A 19,904-nucleotide genomic window follows, 5' to 3' on the forward strand; every position below is an offset into this window, starting at 1 on the left:
GGATTAGATAATAATTACTTTTACCTTATGTAAAAACCGACCGAATTAAGTATTTACAACAAAGTTATAATATTTATCAAATTAATGAAATTATAAAATTGAACACATGTTAGAAAGAGAATTACTACTCCTGGCTACTACTACCGATGGCGTAGCCACCACCAAAAGTCAACGTTGACCAAAAAAATTAACAAAAGTCAAAGAAAGTTAGATGGAGGGTCATTGTTAGGAGATTGTGATAGGCTAACTTGTTTAACTTACAATTCATCCATGGGCCATATTCATTAACTGGTTTGGTTATATGAAGAATGTTGGCCTAACCAACTAGTATGGCCCCATGTACAAGCTTTAGCTTTTATTTAGAAAGTGATATGGACTATTTACTATTCGGGATGGAGTTGAATATGCTACTGGAAAATCTGATGTGCCAAGCCGTTGATCTTGATTTCAATCTTCTTAAATAATAAGCAATCTGGATTAATCTCTGAATCGTTTGATAACTTTCAGATAAACCTATTTCGCAGGTTACACGTGAATGATTTACCAGATAAGACAAAGATTTCTCTCGTTATTGGAATTGGATCTGTATGTTGCTGTGAATGATTTCGAGCAGGGCTGTAAATGAACCGAACGAACACGAACAAGATCTTGTCCGTGTTCGTTCGTTAAGGAAATAGTCTGTTCACGAACGGTTCACGAACACTTATCGAACGAGATTTTATGTTCATGTTCGTTCATTAAGGAAATGAATGTGTTCACGAACACAAGCGAACACAAATAAAAACTACAGAGCCTAGAGACTGAGACCGACGTTTTCATCAATGTGAATAATGAAAGCATGTAAACGAATCGAACAAACACAAACAAGGGCATATTCGTGTTCGTTCATTTAACTTTAAACGAATACGAACTCTTAATCAAGCATATATTTATGTTCCTTTCCGTTTATTTAAAAATAAGAACATTTGTGTTCGTTTATATTCATTTGTTTATAATCTAATATAAGGGAACATAACTGAACAAAGATAAACGAACATAAATGAATATAAATGAACAAATTTAAGTGAACACAACAAACATAAACAAACATAAATGAAAACACTTCAATGAACACAAATTAAAAAAAATATAAACCCTTTAATTAAATGAGTCATCCAGATAATAATTAATTATTTTATATTAATACATATACGAACACAAATAAACAAACGAACATAAACGAACGTTCATGAACATAAATGAATGAACGGAACATGTGTTCATGTTCGTTCGTTTAATTAAATGAACATAAATTTTTTGTTCGTGTTCGTTCGTTTAATAAATAAACGAACTTCCCGCCGAACGGTTCACGAACAGTTCACCGAACGTTCGGTTCATTTACAGGCCTAATTTCGAGAACAGAATGGTAACTGGTCTTCTGTTCTCTATACAATCGATTGAGAGATCATTCCATATATGGCCTTCATCGTATCTTAATTAAGATTAATGTCATGGGCTTTACCCAAACAAACATTATTAGCCCACCACATATAATGCATTAAGGCCCAAGTTATTATTATTATTCTAATAACAAAGTCCTAATAACAAAACTCAAATAACATCTAGAATTAAATCGAGTCTGCACTCCTGTATCACCCAACCCGTTTAATCTCTAATGCTATTTACTCGATCGAGAAGTTAACCCAATATACTAACATACACGTTGATGACACTAAAATTACCGACAGTTTCGTCCAGCAACGCACAAAGCTGTGGCACCTCTCGGATTGATGCATACGTGTCTTTGTCCAATAAAACAAAAATCGCTTAGTGAAATGGAATATATGATTACCTTTATCGATGACTTCTTGAGGTTGGTATGGATGTTTTTCATGAAGGAGAAGTACATAAGATCTAGCCAAGTTCAAGGAACTTCGAACCAAAGTCGAAGGAACTACGGGGAGAACTATAAAAGTGATAAGATCCGATAATGGTGGCGAGTACGTGGCACGAGAGTTTGGTGAATTTTTGAAAGGATGTAAAATCGGACAATAGTTAACGCGTCCTAATACACCAAAGCAAGACGGTGTTTCGAATAAGGATCTAGCCGAAGTTTCAGGAAGGCAAATCCATGACAAAAGTGTTCCAAGAAGGTTTTTGGGGGAAGCAACGAAAAATGCAGCCCATATCATAAATTAAATCATCTACCACAAGTCACAAGGAGACAATTTCAAGTCACCATGTCCATGTAAACTTGCAACTTATATCTAATCCGACACCGCACTACTCAATTAACAAATTTTTTACTACGGTCGCATTTTAACCAACATTTCTTAATAAACTTATAAGTGACCTTTAGTATTACTACTAATTTTATAACAATAATAATAATACTCCCGATTGGTAGTAATAATAATAATATATAATTATTATTGTAAAGGTCAATTTGAATTTTGTTAAGAAATGTTAAATGTGGTTGTATTCTGAAGTGTTGAATGGTGTGGGATTAAATACAAGTTCAAGTTCATGATAGTAGAAGGTAGGCCCTACACACCCTTAAGGATTTACCCAACTATGCATTTGTTTGATACGTTATTTATTTATTTATTTATTTATTATGTCAAATAATCCCTACTTATGATATTAAAAACGATTGTTAGTCGAGCCTGAGTTGAGCACAAGCTTGACAAAACAACTCATCAAGCTCAAGCTCTCATAAGTTAAAACGAGCCAAGCTCAAGGCTAGCTGAGCTTAGACTCATTTACACCCCTACGCGCGGGTAATCATACTAGTTAATTGTAAAAAACCAGCTACTCTTAAAAACAAATTAAAAAAAGCAAAAATTCTTGTCCTTTTAAGCCAAGTGTAGTGGGGGGATCGTGGAGCAGGTAACTAACCCATAAATGTATAGTCAAAGAACCTTAACTAATGTTTATTGTTTTTAAAATTTTTCTTCTTTTAAATTTTATTCATGAACTAATCACAACCACTGGTGCCGGTCAAATGAATATGGGGCAGTAGCGCTACACAAGTTGAAATAGTGCCCAGTGCCCCCTTCGCTTGCTTTGCAACGGTGTGTCAGCCCCCCTTCATGGTAACATGGCAGTAGGTGCCGTCCGTCTGCTACAGTCTAAAATCACCAGAATTCATAAATGACTGATCAAAACATGAAACTCGATAGAACAAACAATAACCAAGTTACAACACAAGTGGCAAAAGTACCTTTGTCCTCTAGTCTACATCAATAACAATCTACGTTTTCTACATATAACAATAACAATACATTTACAAGGCCAAAGCAAAAACCCCAAAACACCCCCCCTTTTTCTACGGTCATGTTTCATCTGTACGGGAATCATTCCTACCCTATCAAATTATTACCTTCTAAGCTCAACTCTGACCAGTAATACTTTATGCTTTAAATGTTGTAGATTCGCAAGTGGCAACCCCAACAAGGTGACAACCAACGTTTAGGTCAGGAGAAGCCGTAGCCAGGCTAGGGTTACAAGTCGGTTTTCCAGTTGACCATTGACTTCACGTACTATTGTGTTCTTCTGCTGTCATACTCGTGACGGCACTATTAAACCCGTTTCTAACATGGTGGGACGGTGGAGCCCGTTCTTATACCCGAATCAGGCTCGATTATCTCCACCTTCGGGTTCCCGGGTGGGGAAAACGAAGGTGGAGAAGGGTCGTTTTCACCGACTAATCCAGGGGCAAACTTTGTGCCAGGTGGCAAAACTTTTTCTATTTTTGTTGAAGCAATTTTCCAAACACCGGGCCCGAGGTTTGCAGCAAACCGAGCTAAGCTTCTCGCATAACCGTGCTCCGCATGTAAACCTACCTGAATTCAGAGACATAAACTTAATAACCTTTATATGGTTTATTCTAAGGTGGTAAACATTAATGGCTAAAACGGGCCAGCTCGGGTTAGCTCAAATGCTTTTCATCCAAATATTTTTGTAAAGAATTAATATGCCCACACAAGTAAGCATTAACTTTAACTTTAAATAAGGGCAACGGGTCAAAAGAACAAGACAAAATGTTTACTAAACAGTTTGTGGACGTTTACCTGCTACTTAGTTGTAATTAATTTGTTCATATAATGCAAATATCGACTATCTATTTGACAGGAGGTTCATATATTTAACAGATGAACAAACATAAACAAATAATTTTGTTTATTTAAACAAACATGAACACATGTCTTGTTCGTGAATGTTCATTCATTAAATTCATTTATGTTCGTTAGTTTTCATTTAGAATTTAGAATTTCTTGGCTTTAACTTGGTCTAGTTTTAATAACTTATTAGATGCAACACATTGTCCTTCGCATTACTCTTAACTGGTTTTAACTTGATTATGCTCTTTCAGTTATGTTCATTCGTTTACGTTCGTGAACTGTTAACAAACATAAACGAACACAAACACGTTCATTTTCTTAAAAAACAAACACGAAAAAGAAATCTCCCTTCATTTAGTTGTTCGACCATTTGTTCGGTTCGCTTACAAGCCTAATCTTTTATACAGAGCTAAACTGTTTGGTTTGGCGTAGCTGATTTTCATTTTCTGGTCATTTTTTTACAAAGTTGCAAAATACTATGCTAGCACGTTGTTAGAAGAACATTCTAATTTTCGTTTGACTGAAATATGTAAAAGAATTGAGAACATACCGACAATAACTGCTTTTTTTCACCACCAAAGTTGGATAAAATAGAAGAATCATAATTATAAACCGAAGGATGAAACTGCTTATACGTGTCACGCCTTGTTTCATCAATAATAAGATTTTTGTTCCCGTATTTCATGTCAGCCCTCCGAACGCGCTCTGAATGTTAATAATTATTTACAAAAAATAAAATAAAATAAGGCAAAATTGCATAAGTGCTAAAAGAAGTTAAATAAAAGTTGAAAGAAATCGAAACCTGGAAACTCTTCGTTCCAATCTGTTAATAATTCAGAAAAATGTTCACCATTGCGAGAACGTGAGCCAAGTAAACCGTCAGCTTGAAATCTATACAACACGGGTGGTGCTTTTCTTAAGTTGTAAGGAATAGATTCATTTGTATTGTCCTCAGTGGCTGCCATGGTGGCACCAGAAGTAGACTCAGGACCAACACGATCTAATGGCGGTCTGCCAGGTGTCTTCTTCACCAGCTTGCCAGGTGGCCTACCTCTCCTCACCACTTTCGGCTGTAACTCACCATCTTCACCCTCTTGCTTCAGGTTTTCAAAGTCTCGTTTTGCCAACTCGTGAATAGACCTCGCCTATTAGCATTATTAACAGAAATTAAGATTCATTAAAAGGAAAAAATTTATTTACGATTTTGGTCCCTGCAGTCTGCCCTCTTCAATGACTTTAGTTTAAAAAGATTTCTTTTAATAATTGTGGCTTGAGGTTTACATTCTGCAACCATTTTGGACCCTTGTTCTAACCTAGTCACATTTTTTCATTTGGCATCAATATATATATATCTTATAAGCATGCATTATAGATAATATATGACGTTAAATATACACATTACTAAAAATTACATTGAGTATAATATTTTTGAATATATATATATATATATAATGGATTGATGGAAGAACATAAAAAAGAAATATAATGCCCCAGATGTGGGGCAAATGACCTTATTAACTGAAAACTGTAACCGGGTTAGAACCAGGAACTAAAATGATTATACAATTTAGACCTCAAACTCTGATTTGTTAAAAGATTCTTTTTCAGACTGATATGGTTAAAGAAGGCAAACCACAGAAAAATATGTCTACACTAACTATTATATGGTTAGTGTGTAAATAAAATTAATCCTACCTGCCGAAAGAATACGGTATCAGAAGAATTATACTGCATTGCATTCGAACAAATCAAATAAACATCTGCCTGAAAACACAATAAATAAAATTAGTGAAATGTTTACATGCACACACATGTAAACAAAAGCATAATATTAAAGCATTACAAACCTCCAATTCTTCCAAATTTGAATAAAGACCCTCATCAAGCTTGCTTCTAACAGTACCGAAATCCATAGGCTGCTTGATAACTTCAAAGTAATCAGGCAGCTGCACAGAAACAAACAACCCACTTCATATTAATGAAAATCTGAATTAAAAACAACGAATGACAAATTGACACTATACAAATTTTCAAAACAGAGCACCTCATCAGGATCAACTGGCTCAGAAAAAACAGCATGAGTGTCCTTCCTGCAGACCAATTTAAATAAGAAAAACCGTACAAAAAACAAGATGCATTTTTTTCAGGAATTAAAAATTACGAAAGACTCACTTCTGAAGCCTATCAAGAATGAATATTAACAACTTTTTGTCAGGCAAAGGTGTTGTTGTGGGTCCAGATTCAAATGGTGATCCTGCACAGGAAGTAAAACAAAACATTAACAAACACTAATCCCACATCATTAATTTGCTTTTTATTAAAAGTTACAACAAAAGTGTGTATGAGTATGACCATGAAGAGTGTCCATCGCTTTCGAAACCTTATCTACCTACAAACATAATCATCACAACAAAGTACCACTAATTAGATAACAATAACATAATACACATATAATATCCATCAAGATTCACATGTACATATACTTGTAAAAGAACAATTGCAGACTTTATGTCAAAAACAGAATCTTTACAAAAAGCAAAGCATTCAAATTCACAAAACAGAAATAGTAGAAAACATGCATATCAATCATATAATTATTAACTCACCACCATACGTGTATGTCATGTATTGACACATGTATCTATAATTCTATATACAGGTTTTGTAGTTATGACTGACCGTGCTTACTAAAAACAAAAAAGAAAAAAAAGAAAAAAGCTGTTATTATGTACCCAAATATAATTATTCAATTCCCCTATTTTCCAAATTCATAATATTATTTAATTACACCCTGACACTTTATTTCCCTCAATTTTTTCCAATTTCAAAACCTAAACCCTAATTTAAATAAAACACTGATGATATAATATAACTAAATTAAATTAATTACCTGATGATCAGATCCGGAATTAAGTATCGGATTATCCAGATCAGCATTCGAATCGGATCCAGCCGAATTGGATCTAATTAAATCATCCGATTGGGGCAAACGAACAACGAGTTTAACTTTCTTCTCTTTCCGTTCATCATCATCATCGGAAGTGGTATTAGGGTTCCGGCGAGTGGATCTCCGGTCAAAATTGGGTTTGTTGTCTAAAGTGCGTTTGTGGATATCTGAGAGAGACGGCCGGCCTACCTTCTTCTTCTTATTCTTCGCCGCCGTTGCTCCGCCGCCGGTTACCTTACCCATTATTATTTTATATATCTTTTTCTCGATATCTTTTGTTTCTGTGTGTATACAAAACAGAGGTTGATTGTTTTTGGTTATTGGGACTTTGTGAATTATAAGGTGTACCTTTTGGTCCTTTAATTATTGGTATATTAACAATGTGACCATTTTGTGAAACTAGTTAGGGATGACAATTTATACACGAGACGCGATTAAACGATACGTAGCTACACGACTTTAACATGTAACAGGTAAAGCCTTAAAGGTTTCGTGTACTAAACAGGTGGACACGAATTTACCTGTTAATTTTCGTGTCTAAACAAGTAAAATACTTGTTTACCTGTTAAGGTACATGTTAAGTACATGATTAGATTTATATATATAGGGTTTAGATTAAATACAAATGAAATTAATGTCACACCCCAAACCACGGCCTAGGTGTATGACACATATGTTGGTACCACATTTATAAATAAATCAGAGTTACGGCTTAATAGCGGAAGTCTTGAAAACATGTGGATTTAATTATAATATTTACATACAAAAGACGGGATTTAAAAGTTTCCCGTTTAATGTTAAAAGATTACTTGTTTAAGTTTTACAAAACCACCATTCATTTTATAATAAGTTAAACAAAAAGATCTGAGCCATCGGATATCTTGAGCACTTCGTTACTCCAAGCCCTAACCTTGATCACCTGCAAAATGTTAAGAAAATACGTCAGCAACGAATGTTGGTGAATATGCTGACGCTAAAAATATTTTCTTTTACTTAATCACCCCTCTAGACTACGTAGGTCTCAACCCATCGTGGCTTAGGAATAATCAAGTTAAAAGAACACAATTCATAAACTCAAGTCACTACACTCGGATCCCCCTGCAAACACCGTAGCGTTCGACTAGTTGAGTACCTATACGTATACACAAGGTCATACTCCCCGCAGGCGGCGTAATTGTGACCATGTGTGATGTGCCGAGCACATATGTAAGCATCCAGACAAACGTACACGATAGCCTGAGGCCAGTGTTTATACCCTTGTTTATAAATGTTTTAGAGACACTTAGTCTCATGTAAACCTTTTTCATTTAACATGTTGACTCGTTTGAAATCAAGTTTGTAAAGTTGGGGCGTATTCACCTTTTCGATTTGGATCGGCTTCAAACACCGTCCGAGGGTCTTTCCCATTGTTATATCGCACCTATAGTACGAGTATAACCTTTTGTTAGTCGGATATACAATCCGGCTTAAGACCTTTAGTCTTTTATAATATTTACCTCAATGAACCTTTAGTTCAAAATCTCTTTTACTTTAAAACCTATAGTTAAAAAGTAATTTTATAAACCTTTAGTTTATTTTTATAAAAACTCTACGTTTCTTCTTCTCTAAGAAACGTATTCTATTCTTTTCTTTATTATTTAAGAATAGTTATTATTACATAAATAATATTTTCATAACAAAGAATCACATATAATAATCACATTGATATATGTTTATTCATAATTCTATCTTTTCTTTTCTTTGTTATATTTTCTTTAATTTTATCGAGGTATCGAGTATAACCTCAACTTAGGGTTTTAAGCCTTTTATAATACAAATCGATGAACACCAATACTTCACCACTCTTTTGCACGCTTTACGAGGCTAATCATCATGATGTCGGGAATGGCAATCTCCTTCTTGGTAGGTACGTTGGTGGAAAGTGGCACAAATTACGAGGAAACGGGCACGGAAAATGAGGTAATGATCGAGAGTTGGCACGAACTTCGAGATATGATATATAGGGCTTACAGAGATGTTCTAGTGAGAGAGAGATCAGGTTTTGGTGTGTGAAATGGATCAAACCCGGACTTCCTATTTATAGGCAAAATTCAGGGCCCCATCGCGATACGCGATGGCCCTTTAGCTAAGCCCGTAGCGTATCACGACGTAGGCTCTCTGAGACAACACGTAGACCTGCCACGTGGCAGGCGTTGCGCCACGTGGCGGACATGCTGCCACGTGGTGACAGGTGGCGGAGGCTGTGCCACGTGTGGACACGTGGCACGCCACGTGCCCTCAGTGTCAGACAACCCATCGCGATACGCGATGGGTCTTTCTTCTGATCCATCGCGTATCGCGATGGGTCAGGGAATCAGATTTTTCATTTTTAACCCTTAGGTTTGAAATTTGACAGTTTTGGTCTCTTAACTTAGGAAACTTGACATTTTGAACCCGAAACTTTCACGATGTTACAATTAACGTGCTAAATGTGAGAATCAAGTAGAGTAATTATCATAGAGTAATTAACTATTATAGTGTAATTATGTAATTACTCTATGATAATTACTCTACTTGTATACGTAATTACTTTACTTGATTCTCATGTTTAGCACATTAATTTCATTTGTACGTTAACCTTCCCCTATATATACATATATATATGGATCTTGCGAGAAGTGATATTACAGCGAGAAGTGAAGGTGTAACTCCATTAATCCCTAATTTCACTCATTTTCTTATAATGTTACCTACATGTATGTAGGTTGGTTGTATTTATGTCTTAGCTACACACATTCAAACCTACCTACACTCATATACATGTGTACCTACACACACACAAACGTACCGAGCCACATTCAAACCTACGTACCTACACACATACAAACATACATACACATATATAAAAATACGTACCGACACACGTACACACGCACCTACACAATAAGAAAGGGAGTGAAATTAGGCATTAATGGAGTTACGCCTTCACTTCTCGCTGTAAAAAACTTTTGAAATGATCCAATACACACACACACGCACATATATTAAACTTATCCTATACCCTAAATTCCTGAAATAGTATCACTCTCTATTTCTCAACCGTCACCACTCACGAACATTCACTCTCCGACTTTTGTTTCACTAAACAAGTTGTTAAATATGTGTTTCTAACAAGCTCTTATCGTGTATTGTCGTGTTTTATCGTGTATATAAGGTAGTAACAGGTTCGTGTTCGTGTTCGTGTTCGTGTTTGGGATACAGGTACACGATAAGTTTTTGTGTTGTATACAAGTATACACATTTCGTGTTCGTGTCTTATCGTGTACAAGTATACACGATATGCCAACACTAAATTTAGTTAATACTTTTGGGTGGTAAACAAACTCGGACTTGATGAGGAAATTGAAACATTTTAGATTAATAATGAGTAGGCCTGTAAATAAACTGAACTTTCAGTAAGCTGCTCGTGAACCATTCGGCGGGAAGTTAGTTTAATTAAACAAACGAGCATGAGCACATGTTTAATTCGTTCGTTTATGTTCACGAACATTCGCTTATTTATGTCCGTTTACATATTATACAAGATAATTAATTATTATCTGAATAATCTACTTAATAGTTTTATATTTGTTTGTTTACATTTGTTTATTTATGTTCGCTTATATTTTTTCAATTATGTTCGTAAAATGTTTGTTTAGAGTTTAAACAAACGAACATGAACACAAATATTTGTTCGATTTAGTGTTTGTGTTGGTTTAAAATTAAATGAACGAACACGAACATGCCCTTATTCTTGTTCGTTCGATTCGTTTACAAGCCTAGTAGTTAGCCAAAAGAAATGTGCGTTTGAGACGAGTATGGCGTCATATGACACACAACTTGTTTACATTTATAAAAATCAGATATATTATTGTGTTATATATTCTAAACGTGTAACAAATGGTATGTTGAATTGTTAGAATTGAATGGCAGGTTTATGACAAGTACTGAACATGATTTTATAATCATGTATTTACGAAAACTACTAATGCGAGTTATATACCGATCCATTTCATCCATACAAGTAAATCGTTTTACAAACTTGAATTTGGATTAAAAAGGTATATTTTTCTTTTTACAATATAGCGTTATTGAGTTTATGCTTCTTTTAATGTCTTGGTTTATGCTTGGCAATAAAAGGTAGGCTTGATACAAACTGCTAAATTGGAAACTTTGCGGAGGCATACATTCTGCCTAACGTAGGTTATGTGGATTATATAAACACAATGCATGTATAACTTAGTGGTTTAGTTATATGGTATCCCGTGATTTAATAGTGAGTTCAAAAACATGCAAGTACAAGATAATATAAATTTTAGATGTTAACAAAACAATCATTTCTAGTCTTCACAAAGATTACAACAAAAGACAACATCAATGAAACCTAAGCTCGACAAAATGGTCAACATATACAAGTGTTCAATGAAAATTTGGAATTTTCTAACTAAAATTTTAAGAAATTGAAATCAATGGTAAAAAAGAATATCATTAATTCTGCATGTTACATTTTTGCCGTATTTGTGATCCATAAGGAAAATGATTTAATATCCTCTAATACCTTATCCGGAACGTTGTTAAGCTTTGTGATTACATATCTTCCTAGCTTTTCGAAAAGTCTAAAAGGTGACTAAATAAATTGTCCATTAACACTTGCGTTGCTTCTCTTGAACGAAAAATTCACCTTGTCCCAAACCAAGCATTGTTAAAGCACGTTTGGTACAAATGATATTCCTTTAAACATCCTACTCTCTCTCTCTCACTCACTTTATTGGCAGCTTTCACCAATGACAATGGCTCCTTCATCTTTTAATACCTATCACACCTGGTCACATGATGTGTTTGTGAGTTTTGAACGTGACAAGTTCATTAAAAGATTTGTTGATCATCTGTTTAGCGATCTCAAACGCAAAGGGATTCGTGCTTTTAAAGAAGTCGAGGACCTGCAGACAGGAGAAGATAGATCTCAACAAGTGTATAGAGCCATTGAGCAATCAAGGTTTCTTGTAGTTATATTCTCTGAATGCTTTGCTTCCTCACCGTCATGTTTAAGGGAGCTTATGAAAATCCTAGTGTACAAAGAGAAAGAGCCGGACAAATATCAAATTTTCCCGGTCTTTTACGATGTGAAGCCAGAAAAGGTTGTTAATGCATCAAACTTTAGTGAATTGCTAGAAGTTGTAGAGAAAAAAGAGGTTGATCAATGGAAGGAAGCTTTGACCAAAGCTGCAAACTTACCTGGATGGGATCTGGAAGATCTGGCCAATGGGTAATTAACTAATTACTACTTACTGCTAGCTATTTCATCTCTTTATATATATAATCTTTTTATCAATTTAGTAGTTGTTTCGATCTAGAGATGTTTGCTAATTGATGAACACCAAAATTCCAAGAAACTTAAAACACTTCCTTAAACGACCGACATAAATGGGTGAAACCGACTGAAATTTGCGAACGAAAAATATGCGCAATGTTATGGTTCGGTTTGTTATATTATATTAACCTTATTGTGAACCAATGCAAGATGATTTTGCATCTTTATCGGTTCAATGAAAGTTGATAGTTTTCACTAGTCATCTTATTCATTGAAACAATGTTAAATCAGGTTAGAACCTACCATAGAAAGAAAATAACTAAAAAAAATTAGCAAGGTAATTAATTAAGAGCATAAAAAATACATAATGGAATTAAAAATATCCAGCTACGAATTATATATGCAACTTGCAATTTCTTCAAATATGCTACTTAGCCAATATTGTCATGAAAGGTAGAAAGAGTGTTGTTTACTTCATTAGGAATCTTGACTTTAGAGGTCATGCAAATTTGGAATATTTAATTTATTGTACTAGAAATATATGTTATAAACAATAACCTCTTTTTCTTTATAGTTGTTATTTTTTTTAAAAAAAAAAATTAGAAATAAATAATCTTATCTTTTGTGTATTAGCCGATAGTAATCTCACATTTAAAAATCTCTGTCTACGATCCAACCTTCTGACTATTTTTCTTCAATAGACCTCCGTTAAAAAATATTTAACGTCGTTATGTTTTTTTTTTCCGAATTTAAAACCAATATTTCAGGGCTTTAGATCAAAGAAAGATACGAGTCGCATGATGTAAAATTATCTGGAAACGATGATTTAAATGGCTTAATTTTTGTTAATTAGAAATTCAATCACATGAATTTAAACACTATTTCGTCGTTTGGATCACCATTTCGAGATAAGTTTTACATCAGCCGACTTGTATCATTCTTCCGACCAAAAGTCCTAAACATCGGTTTGGAATTCGGAAAAAAACTTAACGACGTTAAGTGTTTTTTAACGGAGATCAAAGATTTTTAAATGTGAGATTGCTATCGACCAATACACAAAATGTGAGATTATTTATTTCCAGTATGTTTTTTTTTTTTAATTTTTGAATTTGGAATATTTATTTTACTAGACCAGAAATATATGTTATATGCAATAACCTCTTTTTGTTGGAGTTTTTTTTAATCGTATGTACATTGTATTTTATGAAGTTGAGCTTTTGTGTAACGATGAAGCTCTAGAACTCTTTAGTCTGTATGCATTTAATCAAAAGCATTCTAAAGAGGATTTCAAAGAGCTATCTGAGCAAGTAATTGAATATGTGAATGGTCACCCCTTAGCTCTTAAAGTTTTGGGTTGCTTTCTTTATGGCAAGACTGTTGGTGAATGGCAAAGCGAATTAGAAAGACTTGAAAGAAATCCTACTGATGACATCCAAGTGCTAATATCACGTTTTTCTTTAAGTATGAAACGTAGGCTTGCATAGTTGCAATAATAGTGGATACTTTTTATTTAGAGGCAAAATTGCTCATGCTGGAATTCTAGTTAATAGGTTGTAATTTACAATTTAAGGATTATGTTTCGATTATAGCATGATGCGGTTAAAAAATCAAGGATATATTACACGGTTTCGCTTATATCATGAAGTGGTTAAAAATTATTCAAGAAAATATAACACAAAGCATCTCAAAAGTCACATAAATTATACGAATCCTTCAAAATCAGTTTGATTCTTAACATATGCGTAAATATCTAAAAATGGGAGAGGAGAGAGAGAGCAATGCCGTAGTCAAGAATATTTTCTACGGGTTCGGAAAATTTAAATGGATGAACGACCGATTTATAGTCATTTATGTTTGAGTTTTTTACGGTTTCATTGTTGAAATTTCTAAGGATTCAATGTCAGAATACATAAATATAACACTAAAAAGAAACTTGTACGGGTTCACCGAACTCATTCCCCAAAAGCTGCATACGCCCCAAGAGAGAGAATAGGAGAGAGAATTAATTACCAACTAGCTTTAGTTCAAATGATATTGAAGGGCAAGTGAAGATTTGGGTTAGAGACCATAAGGTTTCAAGTTCTAATCCATTCCCAACCGAATTTTATCACAGTGGGTCTTCGGCTACAGGTTCTCTCTAGAACCGGAGAAGGTGAGCTTGAGCTACCCAACGCTATATGTGATCGCGGACGTATTGGGTCGTCTTTTGCCATTGGATACCCAGTTATCCGGACTTTATTCGGTAATCGTATAAAAAAGGAGAGGAATAGTTAACAAATTAATTCACAGCAAAGAAGCTATTTGATATATTACCATCGTACCCTTTTTATTTATTTTAAAACCAGTGTTTTACACAACGTGTTGTATCGAGACATGTCGATAAAGTAAAACTCAAATGTTGTCGGTCCCAAGCGTTGAGGCGGTAAGTCGATGCACATTTGGTCAGTTTCAATTTCGGTACGTACCGGAATCAAAACCAAAAACAAAACAAAAAATATATAAAAATTAAGGTGGACCAATGAGGCTATATCGGTCAGTAAAACTCAAATGTTGGTAAAACCCGACCGTTGTCGATCTCGGCGTTGAGTCGGTGAGTCTACGCAAATCCGGTTGGTTTCCGTCACGTTTGTTTCGGTACCTAAACCAACAAACATCTGCATTCAGTTGGTTGTTGTTGAGTTCATTACGATATTGGAACTAAAACAAAGCGCGGTGCATCTACGCAAATACGATTGGTTTACGTCAAGTTCATTATTCAAATTCGGTCGGTTTTTTTTTTGTCACATTTGTTACGGTACCCAAACTAAAACAAAAAAAATTGGCATTCGGTAAAACTCGAGCGTTGCAAGCCTGGGCGTTGCGGTGGTGAGTTGGTAAAACTCACGCATTGGTAAAATCCGAGTGTTGTCGGTTCCGATGTTACGTAGATGAGTTGATGCGAATTCAGTCGGTATTATTTATATTATTTACGGTACCGAAACTAAAAAGAAAAAAACAAATCCGTAAAGTCTACCGATGATGGTTCACCACAACCAATGGTGGTTTTGCGTCAACAAATCACTCAATATAAAGTTGTACTAAAAAAAAGTTGAATGGATTGGTTCTATTAGTTCTCAATAAAAAAAATGAGGTTATACAATATATGTAAGTATAATGTTTAATGACAAAGTTTGGATGTTTTCCAAAATAGGGTTGCGGCGTAGCTTGTTGCTCGCTTACCTGCCACTTCATTGTAAATCGTTTGGATGTTTCAATGATATTAAAAGATACTTTACTAAAAGAAAAATAAATACAAAAAAATGACAAAGTCGAAAACAGAAGTAGCTTCAAAGTTAGGGACGGGTCTTTTCATACCTTCTTCTTTTGTCGAAACAGAGCATTTCTAAGATGCTGAGTGTGTGGATGATATTTACGATTTAACGTTCAATCATGCATAAATGAGAATATTAGGTTCTTTTCAAATTGTGTTATTCTTTTGTCAAAAAGGGTATTTCTGAGACGTGTGGAAAATATTTACGTTGTGACAATGTGACATTCAACTGTACGTGACAAAAAGTATAAGAAGGTTTGAATTGGTTACAATCAAGAGTAGCAATGTCAATATATTGTGGGTCTGGACAACAACTTATAGATGTTAACATTCAAAAGTGTGTGACATAGGGATATAAGCTAGGTCTGAATTGGTTACGTTCAAGACTCTTAAGAGTGCCCATTCCAATATATTGCGGGCCTGGACAGCAACTTATAGATGTCCCAAAATTTCACTTTTGAGTGATTGACGCAGTGGCGGTCTAACCATTTTGGTGGCCCAAAGCGAACAAAAAATTTGAGGCCTTTTTAGGAGAAAAAGTGGTTTTCATTTTTTTAATTCATTATGAATTCGGTTTTTATAAAATAAATAAGTTACATATAAAAACGGATTCGTTTTCATTTCTCTTTAGATTTGGTTGTTAAAAGAAACCAACCAAAATATAAATTTATTGAAACACGACATTAAGGTAACTTGATTTGACGGTATTCAAAAACATATGTGCACGTACAACATCATACACATTGGACATTTTCAACATACGTATTTACAATCTTAGTTTTGAAAGAAATAGACATTGCATTTAGTCTGGTAGAGTCAAAACATTTTTTATCACAACTGAAAACTAATGTGTATGCTTAACTTATTATAATAATCGTTATCAAAAATAACATAAAGTGTTATATATTATTAAATCAATTCTTTATTTTAAAAAAGGAAAAAGACAATTGCAATCGGGATTCAGAAAATATTGGATTTCCTTTTAGTTTTGGTTTATATCCATCTTTAGGGTAAGATAAAAAGAAAAAAAAAAGTGGAGATGGGATTTGATGGGTAAGAAAAAAAGAAAAAGAAATTCAGTGATGAGATTCAAGGGTAAAATCTAAAAAAAGGAAAGAAAAAAATTCAATGGACATGAGTTTTGATACCAAGTCCTCTCAAATACAAGTAAGAGATTTTACCACTATACTAGAGTAACCCAATGGTATTTCTGATTCTCAGTATTTATTTATAGTAACGGTATATATATATTACAAATTGGAGCCTCAAAAATTTAGGGGCCCAAAGCCCTAGCTTGGGCTTCTTCTACATACGGGCCGGCCCTGGATTGACGAGTTAACTCGCAATATATAGAAAATATATAGAAACGTATATAAAATGCCTCTTAAAAACATATATTAAACCCTTATGAGCAGCCTCTTCTTTCTTATGGGTACAGAAACAATAGTAGTTGTAATTTGTAACTTCTTATTTTAATTGAATATTCTTATATCCATCTAAGGGGTTATTTATTTACATCTGAATGGAACCATTCAGATGGAAACATCTGATTCATTCAGACTTCTGACTGTTTTGTTTCAGACAGAAAAACATCTAAATAGCTAAAATTGGGTCTGAATCATTCAGACTTAAACATGTTGCTAAAAGGGACAGATGCGTATTCAGATTTGGCTCATTCATATCTGAATGAACCAAACAGCCTCTAACTCGTCTACTACTACGAAATTTGAGCCCTCGACCCTAAAGGAAGAGATCACCTAACTAGCTAAGACCACCAAATATATAGAAACGTGTGTAAAATGCCTCATTAAAACGTATACTAAACGCTTTTTGGCCGCCACTTCTTTCTTATAGTTTTTTTTGAACGGCCAACTAAGTAACGCGGGTACTCCGTACGCGGCCCCCAATGGCTAAAGGTAGCCCGAGTCGGCCACTAGTCCGGACGGACGGAGCCCCTAGTGGTTCACCTATTGAGGGATTCACCGGATAAAACCCGACCCCCACGCCCGCTAAACGGCACGACAGCGAGGAGCCGGTAAAACCGGGTGAGATCAGGACTCGAACCCTGGCAAGCCAGGGTCATCCTTCATATCTCTCATATAAATTGGTGGTAGTGAGGTTTGAACCCCCTACCTCTCACTAGTAAAGTGAGTGCTCTACCATTGAGCCACAACCAATTTATACTTCTTTCTTATTGCTAGTAGCTTTAACTTCTTTTGTTTTTTCAATAACTAAAATTTTACTCTTAAATCTATCTAATCCATCTAATGTAAAATTTGAACCCTCAACCTTTAAAAAAGAAAGATTATAAGGATAAACGTTCTTTGGTAATTGCAACTATTACTCCCTCTTACAAAACTCTTTCCCGAGAATTACTCCAAATCAAGTGGTTGATTGGAGTCTGCTTTGTTTACCAATGACCAATCAAAATCAGAAAGGCTTGAAATTTATCCTAGAAAAAAATCCTAACCTATTAATCTAATTGTTGGAAATAAAGACTTAAGAGACTTACTACCAAATGGAGAGAGGGAGAGGGGAAACGAAGGGTCACCGGAAAAATGAAAAAGAATTTTCGTTCTATGTGTCAAATCTACCGGATTGAGTGATGTTAAAGGATCTGTGGTTTGCTTTTCGGCACTTCGGAATCATGTCCGATGCTTATATAGCAAAGAAGAAGGATGTTGGCGGGATGGGGTTTGGGTTCATAAGATTCAAGGGGGTTGGTAACGTCTCCCAGTTTGCTGATAGGCTTAATGGAACGAGAATACGAGGAGCTGTGGTGTCGGTATCGTGTGCCGTGTTTGATAGGAAGGGTGTGGTTATTCCTGAAGCTAGGAAAGTGTATGTAAGGAAGACGGTTCCGACACGGGTGACACCACAGGATATCGACCGTCAGAGTGAGAAGCAAAAAGGTGTCTCATACAAAGACATTGTAGAGAAAGGGAATAAGGTTTCGGTGAAGATGAAAGAAGTAGTGTTGGAGTGTCCAAAACTTAACTATCCGTCATTGGTGCTGGGAAGATCAGTGGTGGCGGAGTTCAAAAATGTGGAGTCGTTATGTGGAGTAAAAGAGATGATGTCACAGGCTGGTTTTTCGAACGTGGCGTTATCTTACATTGGGGGACTTACATTGCTGATTGTATTTAAGAGGGAAGACATGGCCGTTGATTTTTTGTCCAATAAAAAGGAGATTTGGAGGTGTCACCTTAATAAGGTGAATCTTTGAAAGGGACACGAGGTTAATACTGGAAGGATTGTCGGCTTGAAAATACTAGGAATGCCGGTTATGCTCAGGGATGATTCCAATTATGATATGATTGGTATGCTCTTTGGTACGTTGGTTCGTAATTCAAAGTTTTCATGGTCGAGGTCCGATAATTCGTCTGGGGATTGCTTTGTTCTAACACATGTTGGGGGTCGAATAGAGGAAACGGTTAACGTTATGTGGAAGGGAAAGGTATACACGGTTTGGGTCATCGAAGATTTGAGGTCTTGGGTACCTAGTTTTTCTGGTGATACGTCTTCTGAGTGGACCGGAAATTCCTCGTCGGATGATGGTGAGGATGTAGTTAATCGGGATGAGGTGTTAGAAGAGGGTGAGTTCCGACCACCTCCACCTCCTCCACTCACATCACCGCCGCCAAAGGTAGGGTTGCAGCCGGAAGTCGGCGGGGCGGACTGCATGTATGGGGATGGGGTAAACGTTGGAAATGATGAAAATAGGGGTAAAAAAGTTGGAGAGGACGTGCATGGGATTCACGTTCCCAACGAGAGTATTAATATGAGGGTGGGCCCCATGAAGGAGGTATTGTGCACAAGTCCTAGACCTGAGGGGGGTGGTTTTATGTCAAGTACAACTACAAGTCATGAAGGTGTGGGGGGTTTAGGCCCAATTAAGACCCCCGTTTCCAGGAAAAGACCTAAGGCTTCTCGATCTCCTACCTTGAGCCCGGTGGACGTTGGGACTGTGGGTGAGAAAAGAGATTTAATGGCGGAAATTTTTGGGGAAGACGCTCGAAGTCAAGCAACGGGGGGCCTGGTGGGGGAATTTGGAGGTGTTACAGAAGATAATATGGTGGTCGATGAGCTGGGCGACGGGGAGACTAATCACCAGTTGGAGACGGGTTCAGAAGAAGGGGGTGCTGAGTCCGCGGAGCCTAGTCAGAATTCGGCAGTGGGGGTAGAGGGTACCCGGAACTCGTTACTAGTTAGTGC

General features: G+C 35.7%; 2 protein-coding genes across 3 annotated transcripts; one reads left to right on the top strand and one right to left on the bottom strand.

Annotated features, from left to right (window-relative positions):
• Positions 1-3,388: 3,388 nt before the first annotated feature.
• Positions 3,389-7,406, bottom strand: LOC143544727 (uncharacterized). Of its 2 annotated transcripts, none has more exons than XM_077036759.1 (9): positions 6,994-7,406; positions 6,456-6,492; positions 6,276-6,357; positions 6,148-6,193; positions 5,951-6,049; positions 5,799-5,867; positions 4,906-5,248; positions 4,654-4,808; positions 3,389-3,824 (listed from the first exon to the last, which is right to left on the bottom strand). In XM_077036759.1, the coding sequence occupies exons 1-9, from the start codon at positions 7,291-7,293 to the stop codon at positions 3,573-3,575; spliced, it is 1,383 nt and encodes a 460-aa protein (XP_076892874.1). In that variant the 5' UTR covers positions 7,294-7,406; the 3' UTR covers positions 3,389-3,572. The 2 variants fall into 2 exon arrangements, with proteins under 2 accessions (XP_076892874.1, XP_076892875.1); XM_077036760.1 differs by having other exon boundaries at positions 3,645-3,820.
• A 4,452-nt stretch (positions 7,407-11,858) lies between these two features.
• Positions 11,859-12,338, top strand: LOC143544732 (toll/interleukin-1 receptor-like protein). The gene has a single exon (XM_077036764.1). It carries the CDS (start codon positions 11,859-11,861, stop codon positions 12,336-12,338), a length of 480 nt encoding a protein of 159 aa, XP_076892879.1.
• The last annotated feature ends 7,566 nt before the right edge of the window (positions 12,339-19,904 follow it).

This window comes from Bidens hawaiensis, unplaced genomic scaffold (assembly GCF_021521415.1).
Source record: "Bidens hawaiensis isolate Kalapana, Puna unplaced genomic scaffold, B.hawaiensis_p1.1 tig00013743_1, whole genome shotgun sequence".
Classification (NCBI taxonomy): Eukaryota; Viridiplantae; Streptophyta; class Magnoliopsida; order Asterales; family Asteraceae; genus Bidens; species Bidens hawaiensis.

What these genes read in the sequence shown, in the direction of transcription:
- LOC143544732 (XM_077036764.1), top strand. Translation starts at nt 11,859, where the DNA reads ATGGCTCCTTCATCTTTTAATACCTATCACACCTGGTCACATGATGTG.
- LOC143544727 (XM_077036759.1), bottom strand. Translation starts at nt 7,293, where the DNA reads ATGGGTAAGGTAACCGGCGGCGGAGCAACGGCGGCGAAGAATAAGAAG. An exon ending in AGCGATGGACACTCTTCATG is followed by an intron (nt 6,358 to 6,455) that starts GTCATACTCATA and finishes CTTCCTGTGCAG; the next exon opens with GATCACCATTTGAATCTGGA. An exon ending in TTGGAACGAAGAGTTTCCAG is followed by an intron (nt 4,809 to 4,905) that starts GTTTCGATTTCT and finishes ATTAACATTCAG; the next exon opens with AGCGCGTTCGGAGGGCTGAC.